Raw genomic sequence first — 15,463 nt, 5'->3', positions numbered from 1 at the left:
CTTAACCAATACTAACTCCAAATTTCAAAACCCGAAACTGAGTACAGTCCCCATTCATTAGTCACCATTTATTTAGGAGCTGCCACCAATCTTATTCAGGTATTGAAAGCAACAAATGCCTGAAAAATGATAATCTGTTGAACTTTACCTTGCCATTCAGTGGTTTGTGAGATAAGCAATCAGGGACACAGATGGTAATGAATTCTATTCTTGCCTGTTTTTACCACAGTGCTAGAAAAATGCAAACAGCTGTTCCACTAATGTAAGCAATGTTTGAATTTTTAGAATGGAGTAAATAGCAGGAGATTTGACTATGAAGATGAGAATCCAGTGGGGGAAGCTGGGCGTCAGCAGATGTACCCCCTTTACAATCAGATGTGCTACCAAGACCGAAGCTCTGGCAAACGTCATCAGAACGAGGACCCTGAGAGAGTCTACATCAACCCGCGAGAACATTACGTGTGACTTCCCTTTGTTTTCCAATGGGTGTTCTAACCAATGTCATTCTTAGATTGGGGAGAGAAACCCAGGTCAATAGTTATTATTTTACTCTCTCTCATATAAAACAATCCCAGTCTAAGCGTATCAGAAGTTGTGATGAACGCCTTGGAGCCAATAGCGAAGTTCTTTCTTTCATGAATATTTGCTTCGCCACCAGCTGTGTTTGAGAACTTGACTATAGCTTTGTGCGTTCCTGTGGGGATGGTGTTTAACTACTAACATTTGGCCTACAGTGGCACGTTCATTTAAAAGTAGAGCATCTGCTTGTGATGACAGCAGTGATTCTCCAGAAGGAAAGGCTCCAGCTGGGACCGTTCACCTCGCCGGGTCTCAGGCAGGCCAGCCTGTTCATCTGTAACTCAAAGGGGCAGAAAAAGGAGTTCAAAATCCATGTCACTAATTATTTAGTTGGGATTTGGCTTTTCCTGACATGGCTTCATATAGTTGCAATACCTGTGTACAAATAAGAAGCCTGAGGAAAGAGGCAAGATTTCTTCTGTATCCAAAAAGCAACAACACAAGGCGGTTTAAACCTTCAAGCCTGTAGGCTTTAGACACTTATGACCCTGCCATGTATATGTTCCTTCGTGATCACTGCGCTCCCGAGGGATGCCCGTTGTTTGCCCCGTCCACGTATCTGCCTGCTCTTCCTTAGCAGGGTGCTCACCAAGGCCTTTCTCCTGTTCTGCCATTGTTCCCACAGTTCTGTTCTTTCCTAGTCTATTTGGCACCTATTAAATTCTAAAAACCCCGTCTACATGGTGGATAGCCTTGAGCCTTTTCCTTCTTTTCTGTGGTATTGTATGTGACAGGCTCAGCTTTCACTACTGAAATTTCTTTCAGACGAATCCTATCCGCACTGGCTTTCACTCCCCTCTGCATTCTTCAGAGTACCTATTGTCCAGGTTTTATCTACCTCAGAAAAGCCTGCTGGAAAATCGTTGTGAAATAACTCCTGCTCTTAAAAGCCAGGTAGAAAATTTGAAAACTTAAAAAAAAACACACACACACTTCAGTGTGGCATATATGCTTACCACACATGTTGTCCTTCACCCCTCCTCCCACTTTACCTGATCAACAACAAGAAGAAAGATGCTAAGAAAAGTGCATGATATCGGGACTGACTGACCAGTGAATCCTGCACCACTCTGGTGCCTGCCATTGTTCGTCTTGAGTTTTCTCCTTTTGCCAACTTTTCCTCGCTGAGATTCAAGGTAGTAATCAGAGTCAGGTGAGCAGAGGAAGGAGCACAGGTAGAAATGTCGACCACTCTCCCTCACATCGTAAGGAAAGCATTGTTATATTGTGTGTTCTGGAAGATGAGAAGTACTTCACGGATATAAAAAACATTACAGATTTGTCATGTATTAGGAAAGAGTGACATATGCACTATGAGATAGTACCCATTTCCCCACGTAAGCTTCAAGAGAACAGGAGAAAACACAGATTTCTAAAGAGATACCAAAGATACGTTGAGATTCATGTTTTGCTGGCTCTACTTCTTGTTTGGGGGTTTGTTTCCTTTTCTTACTGGCCACGCTTTGTCAGACAAATGTTCCTGTTGATCTACAGTACTAACACACTCCCTGCCTATTACCGGGTGACCAATGATTCTGGGAGAAAAGATGCTTAAATTCTAACTCAGTGCTTTAGCTAGGTAATTAGCGAAAAAAGCCATAGTTACATGGTATCAAAGGGTAAATTCCTAGGACCCTCATTGCTGTATCACTGTGCTACCTCAGAGCTAGCGTTTACGCCCTTTGTAGCAGGCTGACACAGAAAGAAAATATTTGACTTTATTACTTGGAATCCCATCAGGAAGTTAGTGTAACGGAAGGTGTAGGAATCCTTGCAATTGTTTTCCAACAGAACAATGATTCTGGTTAGAGCTCTTCTTGACAGGGAAGTGTTTTATAAATACTGGATGTTACAGAGGAGGGGATACTGGAGTGCATCACCCTCTCTGGAAAGCTTTAAAAATGTCTTACACATTGAGGATAGTTTCTAGGGTCCTGCTGGGAAACAGGTTGTTGAATGAATGTCACAAAAGCACACCCAGGACCTAGCACGGGGTAGAGATGTCTTCATTTGCACTAGGGAAAGAGAGTTGGAAGAGTGGGTTTCAGGAGCCCTTTGACCTGCCTTCAGCACCTTCCCTACCAAGAAGAAGCTACGCCTGCATTTTCCGTATCCTTAGTGTAGTTATGGAAAAGAAATTGCAGGATGTACGTACCTCCCTCACAGCCAGCTTGTTCAACATCCTCTTTGCCTCTCTGTCAGCTATGATAGTTCTTTAACAAACTGGTAGATTTTATAGCTGTTGGCCCCTTGCATGGGTCATGGAAGCTATATAATTGCTTGTCCTGGTGCATCCCATCTGTTCTCTCTAAATACTGTGTGGAATAAGAAGAAGTTTTAGAAGGTTTTGATCAACCAGCCCCCTCAACCAAAATGTACCATCCAAAATTAGCCTGTCAATCTCTAAATGTGGAGCCTAGACTATGTGACGATAGCCATTTAAATTTGGAAGTTAGACTCTTAAAGGTCAGTGAGTGAGGCTTAGGGATATAAGCCACAGTTGATACCAGATACTCTTCTGGTTTACTAAAACACTGAGACAGAAATAAATCCCAGAGCGCTTATCCACTTGTGGTTGCGGCTTTGCATTTCAAGGGGGAGTGTGCATGCTCCATCTTAAACACGCAGCCTTTATTGCCTATTTTGTAGGCAGCCCAGGCTCCCAGAGTGTGCAGGGTTGCTGCAGTAGCGGATAACTAGGTTCTTTGCAGACCACGCTAAAATGAAGCAGCTGTGCTACTTAAGATTGGTCTGGCATAATGGGATAAGAATTTATATTAATTTTTAAATGGCAATGATTTGTTCTCTCTTCTGTGAGGGTTTCTCTATCCCTGGCAACCTTATATGTTCTAAATTTGAAGAAGTCCATGCCATTTGGGGCATGCAATACAAAATTCTTACCTGCGTTAGGTCGGCTTCACTGTAACATGCCCACAGTAGATACGAAAGAAATATGCAATAAACTGAATTAACTGGTCCCCTCATTAATTTGTTATGGCCTTGTTTACTCCTAGGGATAATAGTTTCTTTATCCATCTTTGAAAATGATTTCCTGTCTTCTTTCACAGTAGTCTAAAATTCACTATTTTGATTTTTATCGTGCAGTCTTGCGCTGCATTGTGATGGTCTCCCCGTGCTATTTTTTATATACAGTAGAGCCTGTCTTCAAGCCTCTTATTCCCTGGTGTGTAGAGGATAGATCATTATACCAAGAATCAAAAGAACAGATTCTACTCCCACTTTCACCCCTTTCTAGCTGTGGAAACTTGGACAAGTCACTTAACCTGTCTAGGGCATCAGTTTCCCCTATCCGTAAAGCAGAGATTCTAACACCTTCCCCCTCGGTCTCGCAGCAGTATGGGGAGAGTGAAACAAGATAATAATGGATGGGAAATTGTAAGTTCTCTTCAAATGCAAATGCGTATGACTTTATTATTGTTTCATGTTGAACCTAAACTACCAGTATCCTTGCCAGCATTTAGAGTACCACACTGTCCCAGGGAGAACCAAGTGGCAAATGAAAATCTCAGTTAGACCTAATTTGAGTTAGACAAATGTAAGTAGAAGACATTCCTTTTACTACACTGAACATTGGTCGTATGGAAAGCTTGATAGCTGGACTTTAGCCTTTCAAGCTTTGCCAAGAATTGAAAGTGCATGTTGCTATGACTAGTGGTTGCTTTTGTTTTACAAATTCCTGCTAATAACAGCTACCATTATTGCGTGCATCCTGTGGATAGGATTCCAGGGCAGCACCTTACGTGAATCACCCTGCTGACTAGAGCCGAACTCCTGCTTTGTCCCCTTCTTAGGAGCCCTTGTGGGGACACAAAGGCTCACACTTGTACACTGCGTACTCTCAGATCACGCTTATCATCGGTCACTGTTACTTATGTTACAACTGCTTTTGGAAAGTGGTGTTAGGGAAGAGGTCTTTTTGAATTTTTTTTTTCTTAAATAAAGGTATAAGAGGGTAATGGAAGAAAACCATAAGAAATGTTGATTAAGGTGAAAGCAAGTCCCTATGCTTGTTTTTACTTAGTTTTTGAACTTCTCAAAATGTTCAGAAAGTCTCATATCAGGTTAACCATAGCTGCAAAAAGAACCAGCCAAACAATCAAAACCACTCCATTCTACTCGGTGCGTTTTGTTGGGCACAAACTCCTAACACCTCTTCCCCAACTTCGTTCTTTAATATACTCATTGCTCTGTTTAGTTTGTTTCACCTTTAGTTTAGTTTAGTTCACCTCTGTTTAGTTTGTTCCCAGGGTGGTGGCACTCATAGTAGATAGTTAGAAAGAAAGATGGCTTTGGGAGAAAGGCAGAAGCATAGGAAGGGTGTGAAGTAGAAATGTCACCTGTGGCTCAGCTCTGTGTTTCTCTTCCTTCTGTGCCTAACTGACAAGGTCCTTTACTCTCGGGCTGTTTACAGTTTTATAAAAGGACCAGGAACTTCCTTCCAGTCCTTCTGTTAAACTAGAAACTGCTATTTGTAAGCCTATTCAACTAGACACTATGACTGGATTAATTTTACTGCACCTGTAAAGGTGTTTGTGTTTCCTCCTTTAGAGAAAATTGTTGTCAACTGGACATGGCCAGTTTGGTCACTTGCAATTATTAGGTTGTTTTTGGTGGCCTTCCGTTGGTAGAGGTGGGTGAGGGCTGTAGGTCTCCTCCCCACAACCTTACCAAGGTGGTACTTTACACTGAAATCAGGCTTTTGACCATTTTCTGCATCATTCATGTTTATAAGCATGCAGGCACCAGAACAGATCGTATAACAGTCAACCTGTCCTGTAAGCTTGAAAAAGTCCCAGCTCTGTTCTTTTTAGGGAACCCAAAATATCTTAAGTAAAGGGGTTATTAGAAGTGAATCCGATAATGTTCAGGCAGATTCAGTGTCAGGCAACCCCATTCTGTTTAAATTCTAGATACAGAATCTAGGAATCCTAAAGCTAGTGTGCTTGCTAGAGTCTCACACCTGTTCATGGAAGGGCTGGAGTGCCCTGTGGTATCTGGACCAATCCACATACCTTTAACACCACTAATGTGACCATGGAAAATAAACACTTACTAACAAAGTCTCTGGCGTTGAGCTCCAGGTAAAGCCCTTGTGGTAGTAGCCTCTGAAGGGACTAGAGTTTAAAATGCTAAATAATAACCTTTGGAGAGTGTGTTCCCAACTAGGTTACTTCAAATGTTAACTAACTACTCCCAGTGTGTATGTTAAGACTAATTAGCATATGCCAAAATAATTAAAATGCATGTAGTATAACAGAATTTGTTAAGGATTCCTCACACTAGGGTGAGTTAGATGTGTTCACTGCTCTGAAGTCAACCATGTGCTAAATAGAGTCTCCCTGGCATTTTTCCTTAGTGACAGCCTTTTCCTTCTTGGGTGTGTGTGTGTGTGTGTGTGTGTGTGTGTGTGTGTGTGTGTTAGAGGGAAAACAAGGTGACTTAAAATTTGCAGTTGAAAAAAGTTTTGCAGTTCACATGTACAAGAGAAGCCTTACATCTGCAAACATCTCACTATTTCAAGCCCATTCTGTATTTGCTTTAACATTATCTCTAAAAAATGCTTAGAGATAGGAACATGCAGGCCATATTTACCTTGACAGCCGAACTGTAAAATGTTAGGTTTATTTCTACTCCATTTCCATTGTTAGGTTAGTTATTTTCTACTCAAGTTGTGATTTAATTATGGAGAGAATTGTCAAAAATTCAGATGATACTAAACATCTTTTTATCATACGTTATCAATTGAGACCATGGTGTGGAAATTCCTTCTGGATCTCACAGAGAAGGAAAACCACCAATGACAAAAGGATTCTCTATTCCATTGGTTGAGAATAAATCCCTTCTACTGGTTCATTACCCAGAATATTCTAATCAGTGTTTGGGGGCTACCGCCAAGATATATAGCAAATTACATATCTCCCTACATGAAAACATACCAGTTATAGTCTGTGAGGTGTAGGGATAAATGCCTCCATTTCAGGGGAACAGATGTTGCAAGTATTTATGGAGAAGAGCAACGTCCATGAGTGGAAAATGAGGATGGCCCTGTCCTCTAAGTGCCCCCATTCTATAGCTGTATTGTATACAGCACACAGTTTACACAAGAGGCATGTCAGTTGGACCCAAGGAGTCTTGGACTTAAAATTATTATTAGGTTATAACTGCCATCCCAACCAATTTTCAATCAACACAAACCAGCTTTCAAAGATAATTTCAATCTTTCATGCCATCTAGAAGTGGGAGACCAAAAAGTTGCCTTTTGAAGTTTTTCCCAGTGCTACCATTAATGTTTTTTATGATCAGGTCTCCTATAGTCTAAATTGGGTATATTTATGATCATGGCCTGGGATTTAAGTGTGAAAGTCAGTTAGAGGAGATCTTGAGGGAAAGCCTCCCTGGGAAGCCAGACCATCCGATTTGCTACCCTGGCTTAGAACTGTGGCTATCCTGCTGCAAATATGTCTGATAGCCATGACGATGTGTTTCATGTGTCCCCTCTAGAGGTCAGAAATATACTTCAAACATTCTTAATGTTCCTTAATAGCTCACAGTGGACCTATGAAGCCCAAGGTTGCACGTGATTTTCCAAGTGAATGGGTGCCCTTGTTTTGGTTTTCAATACTCTTTCCAATAATGACCAGATTTTTGGGGCTAAATTAAATTCCCCTCCCAAGTCGTGCTGATGGCTCAGTGTACATCATATTTTAACTACAAGCAGCAGTATTTTGTCCTAAATGCATTAGTTTGCACTCACCCACACTGTGGCTCATTTATGCCTCTGCTTTATCACATCTTATAAGAAATTATTGCATCTATTCCCGTCAACTGAACATTTCAATACCCAGAAGTGCATTTGTCATCTTAGGTTTCATTGTGTACTTGAAATTCCAAGTCATTTGTAAAAAATGTTAAGTAGGTGGTGTTGCTACTGGATCCCTGGATTATTCCATTCGTCCATCCAGAAAAGTTCCTGTTTATCCTCTACCTTCTGTTTCTATTCCTAAACCAATGCTTTCAGACATAACATCTGCTCTAGCCTATTCACTCTTCATGTGGTCTTAACCTCTTCTTTACTTCTCAGTTTCACTCCCTGTAAGTTAGTACTCTCTACCTCACAGGGGTTTGATGGAGGAAAAATAAGATGTTTAATGATTGTCTTCAAGAGAGGTTTCACCTTGGCTTAGAAATGAGAAATTCTATAGCTATTATATTTTTCCTGTTCTTGTTTTGCTATTTTTATTTCTGAAAAGTGATCTCTGTTTGAATAGGCTCTTTACTCTGGTTTTAACTTTCTTCCCATTAATCCTTTCACACTGAAATTGTCCTCTCTACTTTATCCACATTCTGAACTTCTATTTTACTTACGGAGCCAAATCTAATTCTCCCACACCAAACCCCACATACTTTTACTTCCATCATTAAACAAATTAATGTCTTCTGTAAAGAGGCATCTGGCTGTGGACACATGACGTCAGAAGCTAAGAGGTCTCACTCTAGCCCTGACCAGATCTCATCATGTGCCTTGGTTCTCCCTGTATAAACGAAGGTTAATTCTGCTATCTCACAGCACCTGGGTGTTGTGAGGCATGACTAACGAATGGTGAATAGTATTTTGCAAATGTCCTGTACTTTGTAATGCATAGTGAATAATCTGGAGAATCTTCAAATAGAAATGTGTTTTTGTATAACTCAGTGCAGAATACTAATACACCTATTGTTTCTAAAAAAATGTTTTGCTAACATGCACTTCCTTTTTTTAGTGAAAATTAGTGTCTAGTCACTTGAACTATTCTATTTTGATACATAGGAAGAAATCAATAGTGTGTATTATTCCTTGTCAGAAAATTCCCAAGTTGTATTTTAGGTGTTAAAACTGAAAGGGCTGCATAACAATGTAGTAGGGTAAGGAGGAGGATTCTAGCTCAAATGTGGCAAAATATAGAAATATGAAGATTACCTTTGATTTTGAGATCATATTATAAATAATAAATGTTACTGTGGTTGTTTTTAGGTATTCTTTAAGTTACCAAAATTGTCTTTTATTTTTGCAGTTTTGCACTCTATGGTTCTTGACATGTTTTGAATAAAGGCTTTATCAACTAAAGTGTTTTCATTTATTTTATTATCAATAAATCAATTATGATTAAAGTACATATACAAATTAATTACCTAATTACATGACTGTAAAATTCACGATTTAAAGAACATCTTTTATAGAAATAGTAAGTTTTATGTGGGATCCCCTTTAAAAAATCTTTTAAGAATAGTAACAAAAGTTCTTTTATACATAAGCAGTATTGGAAATGTTTTTTAATACATGACAAGTGACGTATTAGTGTAATTGCTTGGGAAAATTACTTAATACTTTTTTAATGCAGGCTACATTTATTCCATTTAAAGAATTTTTCTTCATTCTTGATTAATCTTTAGGTGTTAAAATGTCCTTCCTTTTATAAAATGATTTTGGTGCTAGATTATAACTTTTTAAATGTGATTATTTACCAAAAAAAAAAAACCACACATAAAAGACATCTATAATGGATCCCTGAATTTTGTTTTAGGGATAAATGCTTTACTGGCCTGTGAAATCCCAAAGTATGGGGGACCAGTTAAAAAGAAATTATTTTGATATTATAAAATTAATCCTTTTAAAATATTCTTCCCTCTTCCCCTCAGCCCCTGGCAACAACTAGTCTACTTTCTATCTCCATGGATTTGCCTATTCTGGATATTTCATGTAAATGGAGTCATACAATATGTGGGCCTATGTGTCTGACTTCTTTGACTTAGCATATGTTTTAAAGGCTCACCCATGCTGTAGCATTTATCATTCATTTCTTTTTATTGCCAAATAACATTCCATTGTATGGATATATACCACATTTTACCCATTTATCAATTCATGGACTTTTGGATTGTTTCCACTTTTGGAAATAATTATGAATTATTATGAATAATGCTATTATGAACGTTCATGTACAAGTCTTTGTGTAAACATATGTGTTTATTTCCCTTGCATGTATATGTAGGAATGGAATAGCCAGATCATATGGAAACTCTGACTTAACCTTTTGAGGAACTGCCAAACTGTTTTCCAAAGCTGCTGCATCAATTTCCATTCCCACCAACAGTGTATGAGGGTTCCAATTTTTCCATATCTTCAACAACACTTGTTATTACCTGTTTGTTTGTTTGTTTTTAAGATTTTATTGGGGTAGGGGAACAGGACTTTATTGGGGAACAGTGTGTACTTCCAGGCCTTTTTTCCAAGTCAAGTTGTTGTCCTTTCAATCTTAGTTGTGGAGGGCGCAGCTCAGCTCTAGGTCCAGTTGCCGTTTCTCGTTGCAGGGGGCACAGCCCACCACCCCTTGCGGGAGTCGAACCGGCAACCTTGTGGTTGAGAGGACGCGCTCCAACCAACTGAGCCATCCGGGAGCTCAGTGGCAGCTCAGCTCAAGGTGCCGTGTTCAATCTTAGTTGCAGGGGGTGCTGCCCACCATCCCTTGCGGGACTCAAGGAATTGAACCGGCAACCTTGTGGTTGAGAGCCCACTGGCCCATGTGGGAATCGAACCGGCAGCCTTCGGAGTTAGGAGCATGGAGCTCTAACTGCCTGAGCCACCAGGCCGGCCCCCTTATTACCTGTTTTTTTGATTATAGCTATCTTAGTAGGAGTGAAGTACTATCTCATTGTGTTTTTTATTTGAATTTCCCTGATGGCTAATGATGTTTGTTTTCTACAACCCTGTAAGAATGTAAAACCATTCTTAGCTCATGGGCCATGTAAAAACAGGCTGCTTGTTGGATTAGACCTTCAGTTAGCCAACCTCTGACCTGCAAGATAAAATTAGTGGACAAATACATTTATACACTGTATGTTCGAGAATGCAGAGGGAAGCCTGAGCCTGTTAGAGGTAGATATGGAATTAAAAAAGAATACAGTAGAGTGTTGATAAATCTGCTTGCTGGATTAAAAAAGAAACCTTGGTTTGCAACATTTGCTGACTTCCATGATATAAAGATGCAAATATTCCTATCATGGCCAATTTTAAGCTCTTGACATGACACCACAGAACCTAAAGTTGGAAAGGGACATGCACAATTGGCACAGCAAGTGGAGCCAGCCGACTCTAACATATCACTGATGTAAACCATCTCTAACAGGGCATATATGACATAGTCATCAGGAAAGATAGCTACCGTCTTCAGGGCTATCCTTGGTCTTCTCCATCCAGTAGAAGGGACAGCGTCTGCCCCTCCCAATTATATCATTAGACTCCCAAATAGCCTTTGGCTCTTTCTCAGCCTTCATTACTCAGGAATCATGGCCACATTTCCACAGGCAACTAAGTACATACACATGTACACTTCCAAGAATGTCAAAAAAGTGTTGGAATAAAGTCCAAGCCTCATTAAAGAGATAGCTTTGATTGTGATTTGATCAAATTCATAGAAACAAACAACAAACCAAAGGGGACATATTCTAATCCATCCAGAAGACTTCCTGGAAAATATGTTTTAACTGAGCATGCTCAATGAATAAGACTAGGCCAGGTAAACAAAAGAGCAGACGTATTCCACACATATACATGGTTTGTGCAAGAGTTCAGAGGTGTGAGGGAGTCAAAAAGAGTGGGGAAGCTATGTCTCGGTGGTTAGATACACGATCGTGTATCTTGTGATCAGATATTTTCCTTGTAAGTTTCTTCTCAGAAGTTCCAGGAAAAGACTCAACTTTAGATTTATGCTTTCAGCAAAAAACAATGTAAGGAAAAGAAAATGTCCTTCAGCCTCTGAAATTGCTGCAAGAAGGCTCTAGAGAAATGAGATGGCGAATCATCTACAAAATAAGTACTTCATATCTCAGACATTAAATAGCACTTTGAAATTCTGGTCTAATATGTTTCCAAATTGGTATTAGCTCATGAACTGTGTTTAAGTATAACCCAGCCTCTCGTCCACAATCTCCTGGGGCTCGCCCTACCTTTTCCAAACTCTTCCCTTCTTGCTGGTAATAAAGTCCAAAGTTACAAGGTGGGATTGATGCGTTTGACCTATATTTGTCAGCTCAAATCAAAGAAAGCAGCAGGTTTGGTGGACAGAAATGGTCAGCATGTTGCCTTGCTCAGTTTAGCAAGGGGTGGAGCTATTCATCGCTCAGCACTCACAATTGCAAAGACCCCAGTTTGAGATTTCCTAAGTAGAAATGTATAGTGCAAAGGGACTCTAATCTGTGACTGCTCTGTAAACTTGTTGTTCTCTTGTTGGCTAAAGAGAAAGCAAAGCCTTTTCTAAATTGCAAAGAACATTCTAGCACAGGTGTCCCCGGCTATGATTGACGTGGACTTGCTGGGTTTCCTGGCATGGTACTGCTTTCCAAAGTCAGCCCTGTTATACCTGTGTTCTGTTAACTCAGTGGTTTTCAAACTTTAGCTTCCATTAGAATCACCTGGAGAGCTTGCTAAGCCACAGTTCTGGGTCCCACCCCAGAGTTTCTGATTCAGTAGTCTTCTGGTCCGAAGAGCCCTATAATCTCCGTAACCCTGCAGGTCAGGCCCGCTGGGTTGCTACTCTCCCCTTGTTCATTGGGAAAATTGTATCCACCTGGCTTGCATCAGGTGTTACACACTTGGCCTCTGTTATTTTGGGGTCCTATCATTTGGGGTCCTAGCCTATCACCATTTGTTGTGCTTTCATCATTGCTGAACATTTTAGTGTTGCTGGAGCCCCTCTCACCAGTGTGTTCCTGACGCCTATCCCTGATGGTCTTGGTTATTGGTATGTCCCCTAGGCTGTTCTGTGGAACATAATCCTTTGGTTGCTTTGCAGGCCTCACAAAATTTGTAATACATCCACTCTAGCGTGTCCACATCCCTGAACCTTTTAATTCTTTCTTCCTCAATCTGCCAAGGAAATTCTGGCATTCCAAATTTGTTTACTATGGGTCATAGCTTTTTCCATGCTTCTAGGAACCATCCTAGTAGCAATGTGACACCATCTCCTGGGGTTCTTGCCGAGGTATAAATCCTCCATCTCTGGAGAGTGCTCCCCAATCAATAAACTCTCTAATCTTACGTTCCATTTATCTTGGTCAAGAACCCAGTCGCCCTGGTACTGCCCTGGCATCTACCCAGATATGTTGGCTCAGCCTGGCAGCTCCTTGGGAATAGAGTCCCTTTTCTCCCTTAAGAGGCCCAACATGTCCCACGGTGCTTATGCTGTGACTGAATCCTACTTACCAGCCTCATAGCCGGGAAGAGAGCTTGGGTTAGATCTTCAGTGGGACTTGCCACCTGGAAGGGGGGAAACTCATTGATTTCAAGCAAGAGGGAAGTGCTAACTCCAAGTAGCAAGAGACAGGCCACTTCTGTAGGCTTAGAGGGCTCACAGGAGTTACCGGGTAAACAGCAGCCCCGATTTGCCCACTTTTTGTCCCACTTTTAGTACAGAAAGTCCCACATCCCAGGAAACCCCTCCATCAGCAGAAACAAGGACAGTTGATCACCCAAGGATTCTAGGGGTTTGCAACTTTCAGGGGGGCATCTTTCTAGATGTTTTTATCCCAAGTATCAGGGTCCCATTTGCCCCATCTACACTGGGATAAGACATCTGCTTGGAAATTTAACCATCTCAGGAGATGAGCACTAGATTTACTCCTGGGCTTGGGTTGGGGGTCAGCTGCAGGGTATAAGAGCCTCTTGTAAACTACCAGGGAGATTCTTTGGCTTTCCTATTTGGCTTTCGGTTGCCTGTTCATTCCTGCATCTTTTCATTTTCTTTAGTATATCAGTAGCTCTTGGCAATACTCATCCAATCCCATTGTTCCTATAATTACTATTTCTCCCTTAGTTCTCAACACCTGATAAACCTCATCCACTAGTGCATTCCTTGCTATGGATACATTTTTCCATTTTACCACCCAATGCACTGTCACCTTGAGCCAGGGGATGTCATGTTCCATCCATTGCTAGTTGGGTCCTCATTGGCTAGTGATTTGTCTCCCAAATCCCATCTTAGTAACTGCTTTTGAGCACCACTCCTAGACAAACTTGCTGGTCGTGTTCTCTGGAAGCAAATGCTGAGATGATTTTGGTGTGCAGGATACTTTTTAGAGATGAACACCTGTAGGAGGGAGGGGTGAAAGCAAGGTTGGGCAGAGGGACAGAAGAACTGTGATGTAGGTTCGCAAAGCCTTGACCCACCCCACATGGCCCATCAGGGTTGTCCCACATTTGGCTGAAATGGTCTGGTTTCCATACCCCTACCTACCTCAGTCACTGGATGTGTGCTGCCCCAGGAAGGGCATGTGCTTGGGAGCAGAAGCCCTCTGCAGCAGGGTCAGCTCTGCAGGGTAAGAGTTCAGGCAACTTCTTCCTTGAAAGGGGATGTGGGCAGTGTGTTTCCACTGCCCACACCAGGAAGGAAGATGGTTACTTTTATTCAGATTTGCTGCTATCGATTTATTTATAGGCTAGGATGTCTCTATTAATGGCAAGGTAATGTTTAAGTTATTAACTTATGTTTTCTTCCTGTATTTTACCCATTAATCTTTCCCCATTCAAGGGTTAGTGACCTTTCATGTTTCCTCATCTTAGGAGAGTTTAATTCCTTTTTTTTTTTTTTTTTTTTCATTTTCCCCCCTAGAAGCCTAAAACCATTGCTCTGAGATACTCAGGTAATGGTTACTCAGTAAATATGGCGGGCAGGACTGTCCTGTGTCCTAGTCCTGGCGAAGAAGCAGCACAGTGGTGGATCTAAAGAGACACATGGGCTGACAACAGCAGTGTCTGAGCAGTCATCTTCAATCACCACTGCTGCCACCACCAGCACCACCTTGGCACTATATATAATAATTCCAGGACTTTGAAACAACCTTGAAATAGAAAAGGTAACAGAAGAATGGTGCAAGAATAGCTTTGAATTTCCAACTTGCCTGTTGGGATGGAAGCATGGCTTAGAAGAAGGTGACTGGAAGAAAATAAAGAGATGTGATATTTCTTGCACACTTCTGTGTTTTACACGTGTAGAAGCCTCAATTATATCAGTCCCTTCATCCCTCCCCCTCTTTTAATTGCTCAGGTCCTCTAAGCCTCTTAGTACTGTCTACATGTACCTTCTGTGTCCTTAGGCCATCTGGACCACATATTGCCAGTTGGATGCTGACAGGATGTTAAGCACTTTATGCAAAGCCTCCCTCTGCTCCTCTCTAGTCCATCAGAGCATGGGCAGGCCCACCCCATCCCCAATCCCCACCCCCACCCCATTTGCTTGTTCTTGCATATCGACCAATCCTCAACTCTAGTCTGACAAGTATTCATAGCAGCACTTTAGAAAAAATCCTGAATCCACCCCTTTCTTGTTTTTATCCTCATGTTTTTCACTCAGATTTATGTTTCTTTCCTTAATATCACGCATATCTTTTTTCTTATTTTCAGTGTTCAGTGTATTATCTTTGAGAATTCTAATTGTAAAACAATAGATTAAGATGTTTGTCATGAGAAACCTCAAAATACTATTTTAAAAATGAACTCGATAAGTAAATAAAACACACTAATACTGATTTTAGAATTTTGACCAGCATTAAAATGGATTTTGTTTTTGCATTAATATCAAGCAGAATTAAAGATAGATGGGGGAAAGTACATGTTTCAAAACCTCTTTAGGAATAGCCTGGAAAGAAAAACTTGAGATTAATTAATGTAACAGGTCACTTAATGGATCTCATTCAGATATTCAGCATGCTTTAAAGATGATTCTCCTTCATAAAACTCTGACCTTGTCAGCCCATGTTGCAGACACTTTGAGTAATAGCAGGACTTCTGCTGAAAGGACATGCATTTCCTTAATTATTCCTTCAGTAATTC

The 15,463-nt window shown here is 40.9% G+C and overlaps 1 protein-coding gene across 2 annotated transcripts in view; it reads left to right on the top strand.

Moving 5' to 3' along the window:
• NECTIN3 (nectin cell adhesion molecule 3) overlaps window positions 1–14,372 on the top strand; it is a 129,087-nt gene extending 114,715 nt beyond the window's left edge. Inside the window, exon 8 of one of the 2 annotated variants that reach the window (XM_088794427.1) lies at window positions 14,244–14,372. In XM_088794427.1, the coding sequence (XP_088650553.1) occupies window positions 14,244–14,357 (114 nt within the window). In that variant the 3' untranslated portion in view covers window positions 14,358–14,372. Of the gene's footprint in view, window positions 1–285; window positions 8,705–14,243 lie in introns of those variants that run through there. The other variant, XM_019711639.3, reaches the window with a different exon arrangement.
• Window positions 14,373–15,463: the final 1,091 nt, after the last annotated feature.

The sequence above is a fragment of the Rhinolophus sinicus genome, chromosome 17 (genome assembly GCF_057876585.1).
Source record: "Rhinolophus sinicus isolate RSI-liver-muscle chromosome 17, RSI-T2T, whole genome shotgun sequence".
Lineage (NCBI taxonomy): Eukaryota > Metazoa > Chordata > Mammalia > Chiroptera > Rhinolophidae > Rhinolophus > Rhinolophus sinicus.
Note: the sequence above shows the minus strand (reverse complement) of the source record. Positions and strands in the feature narration are given on the sequence as shown.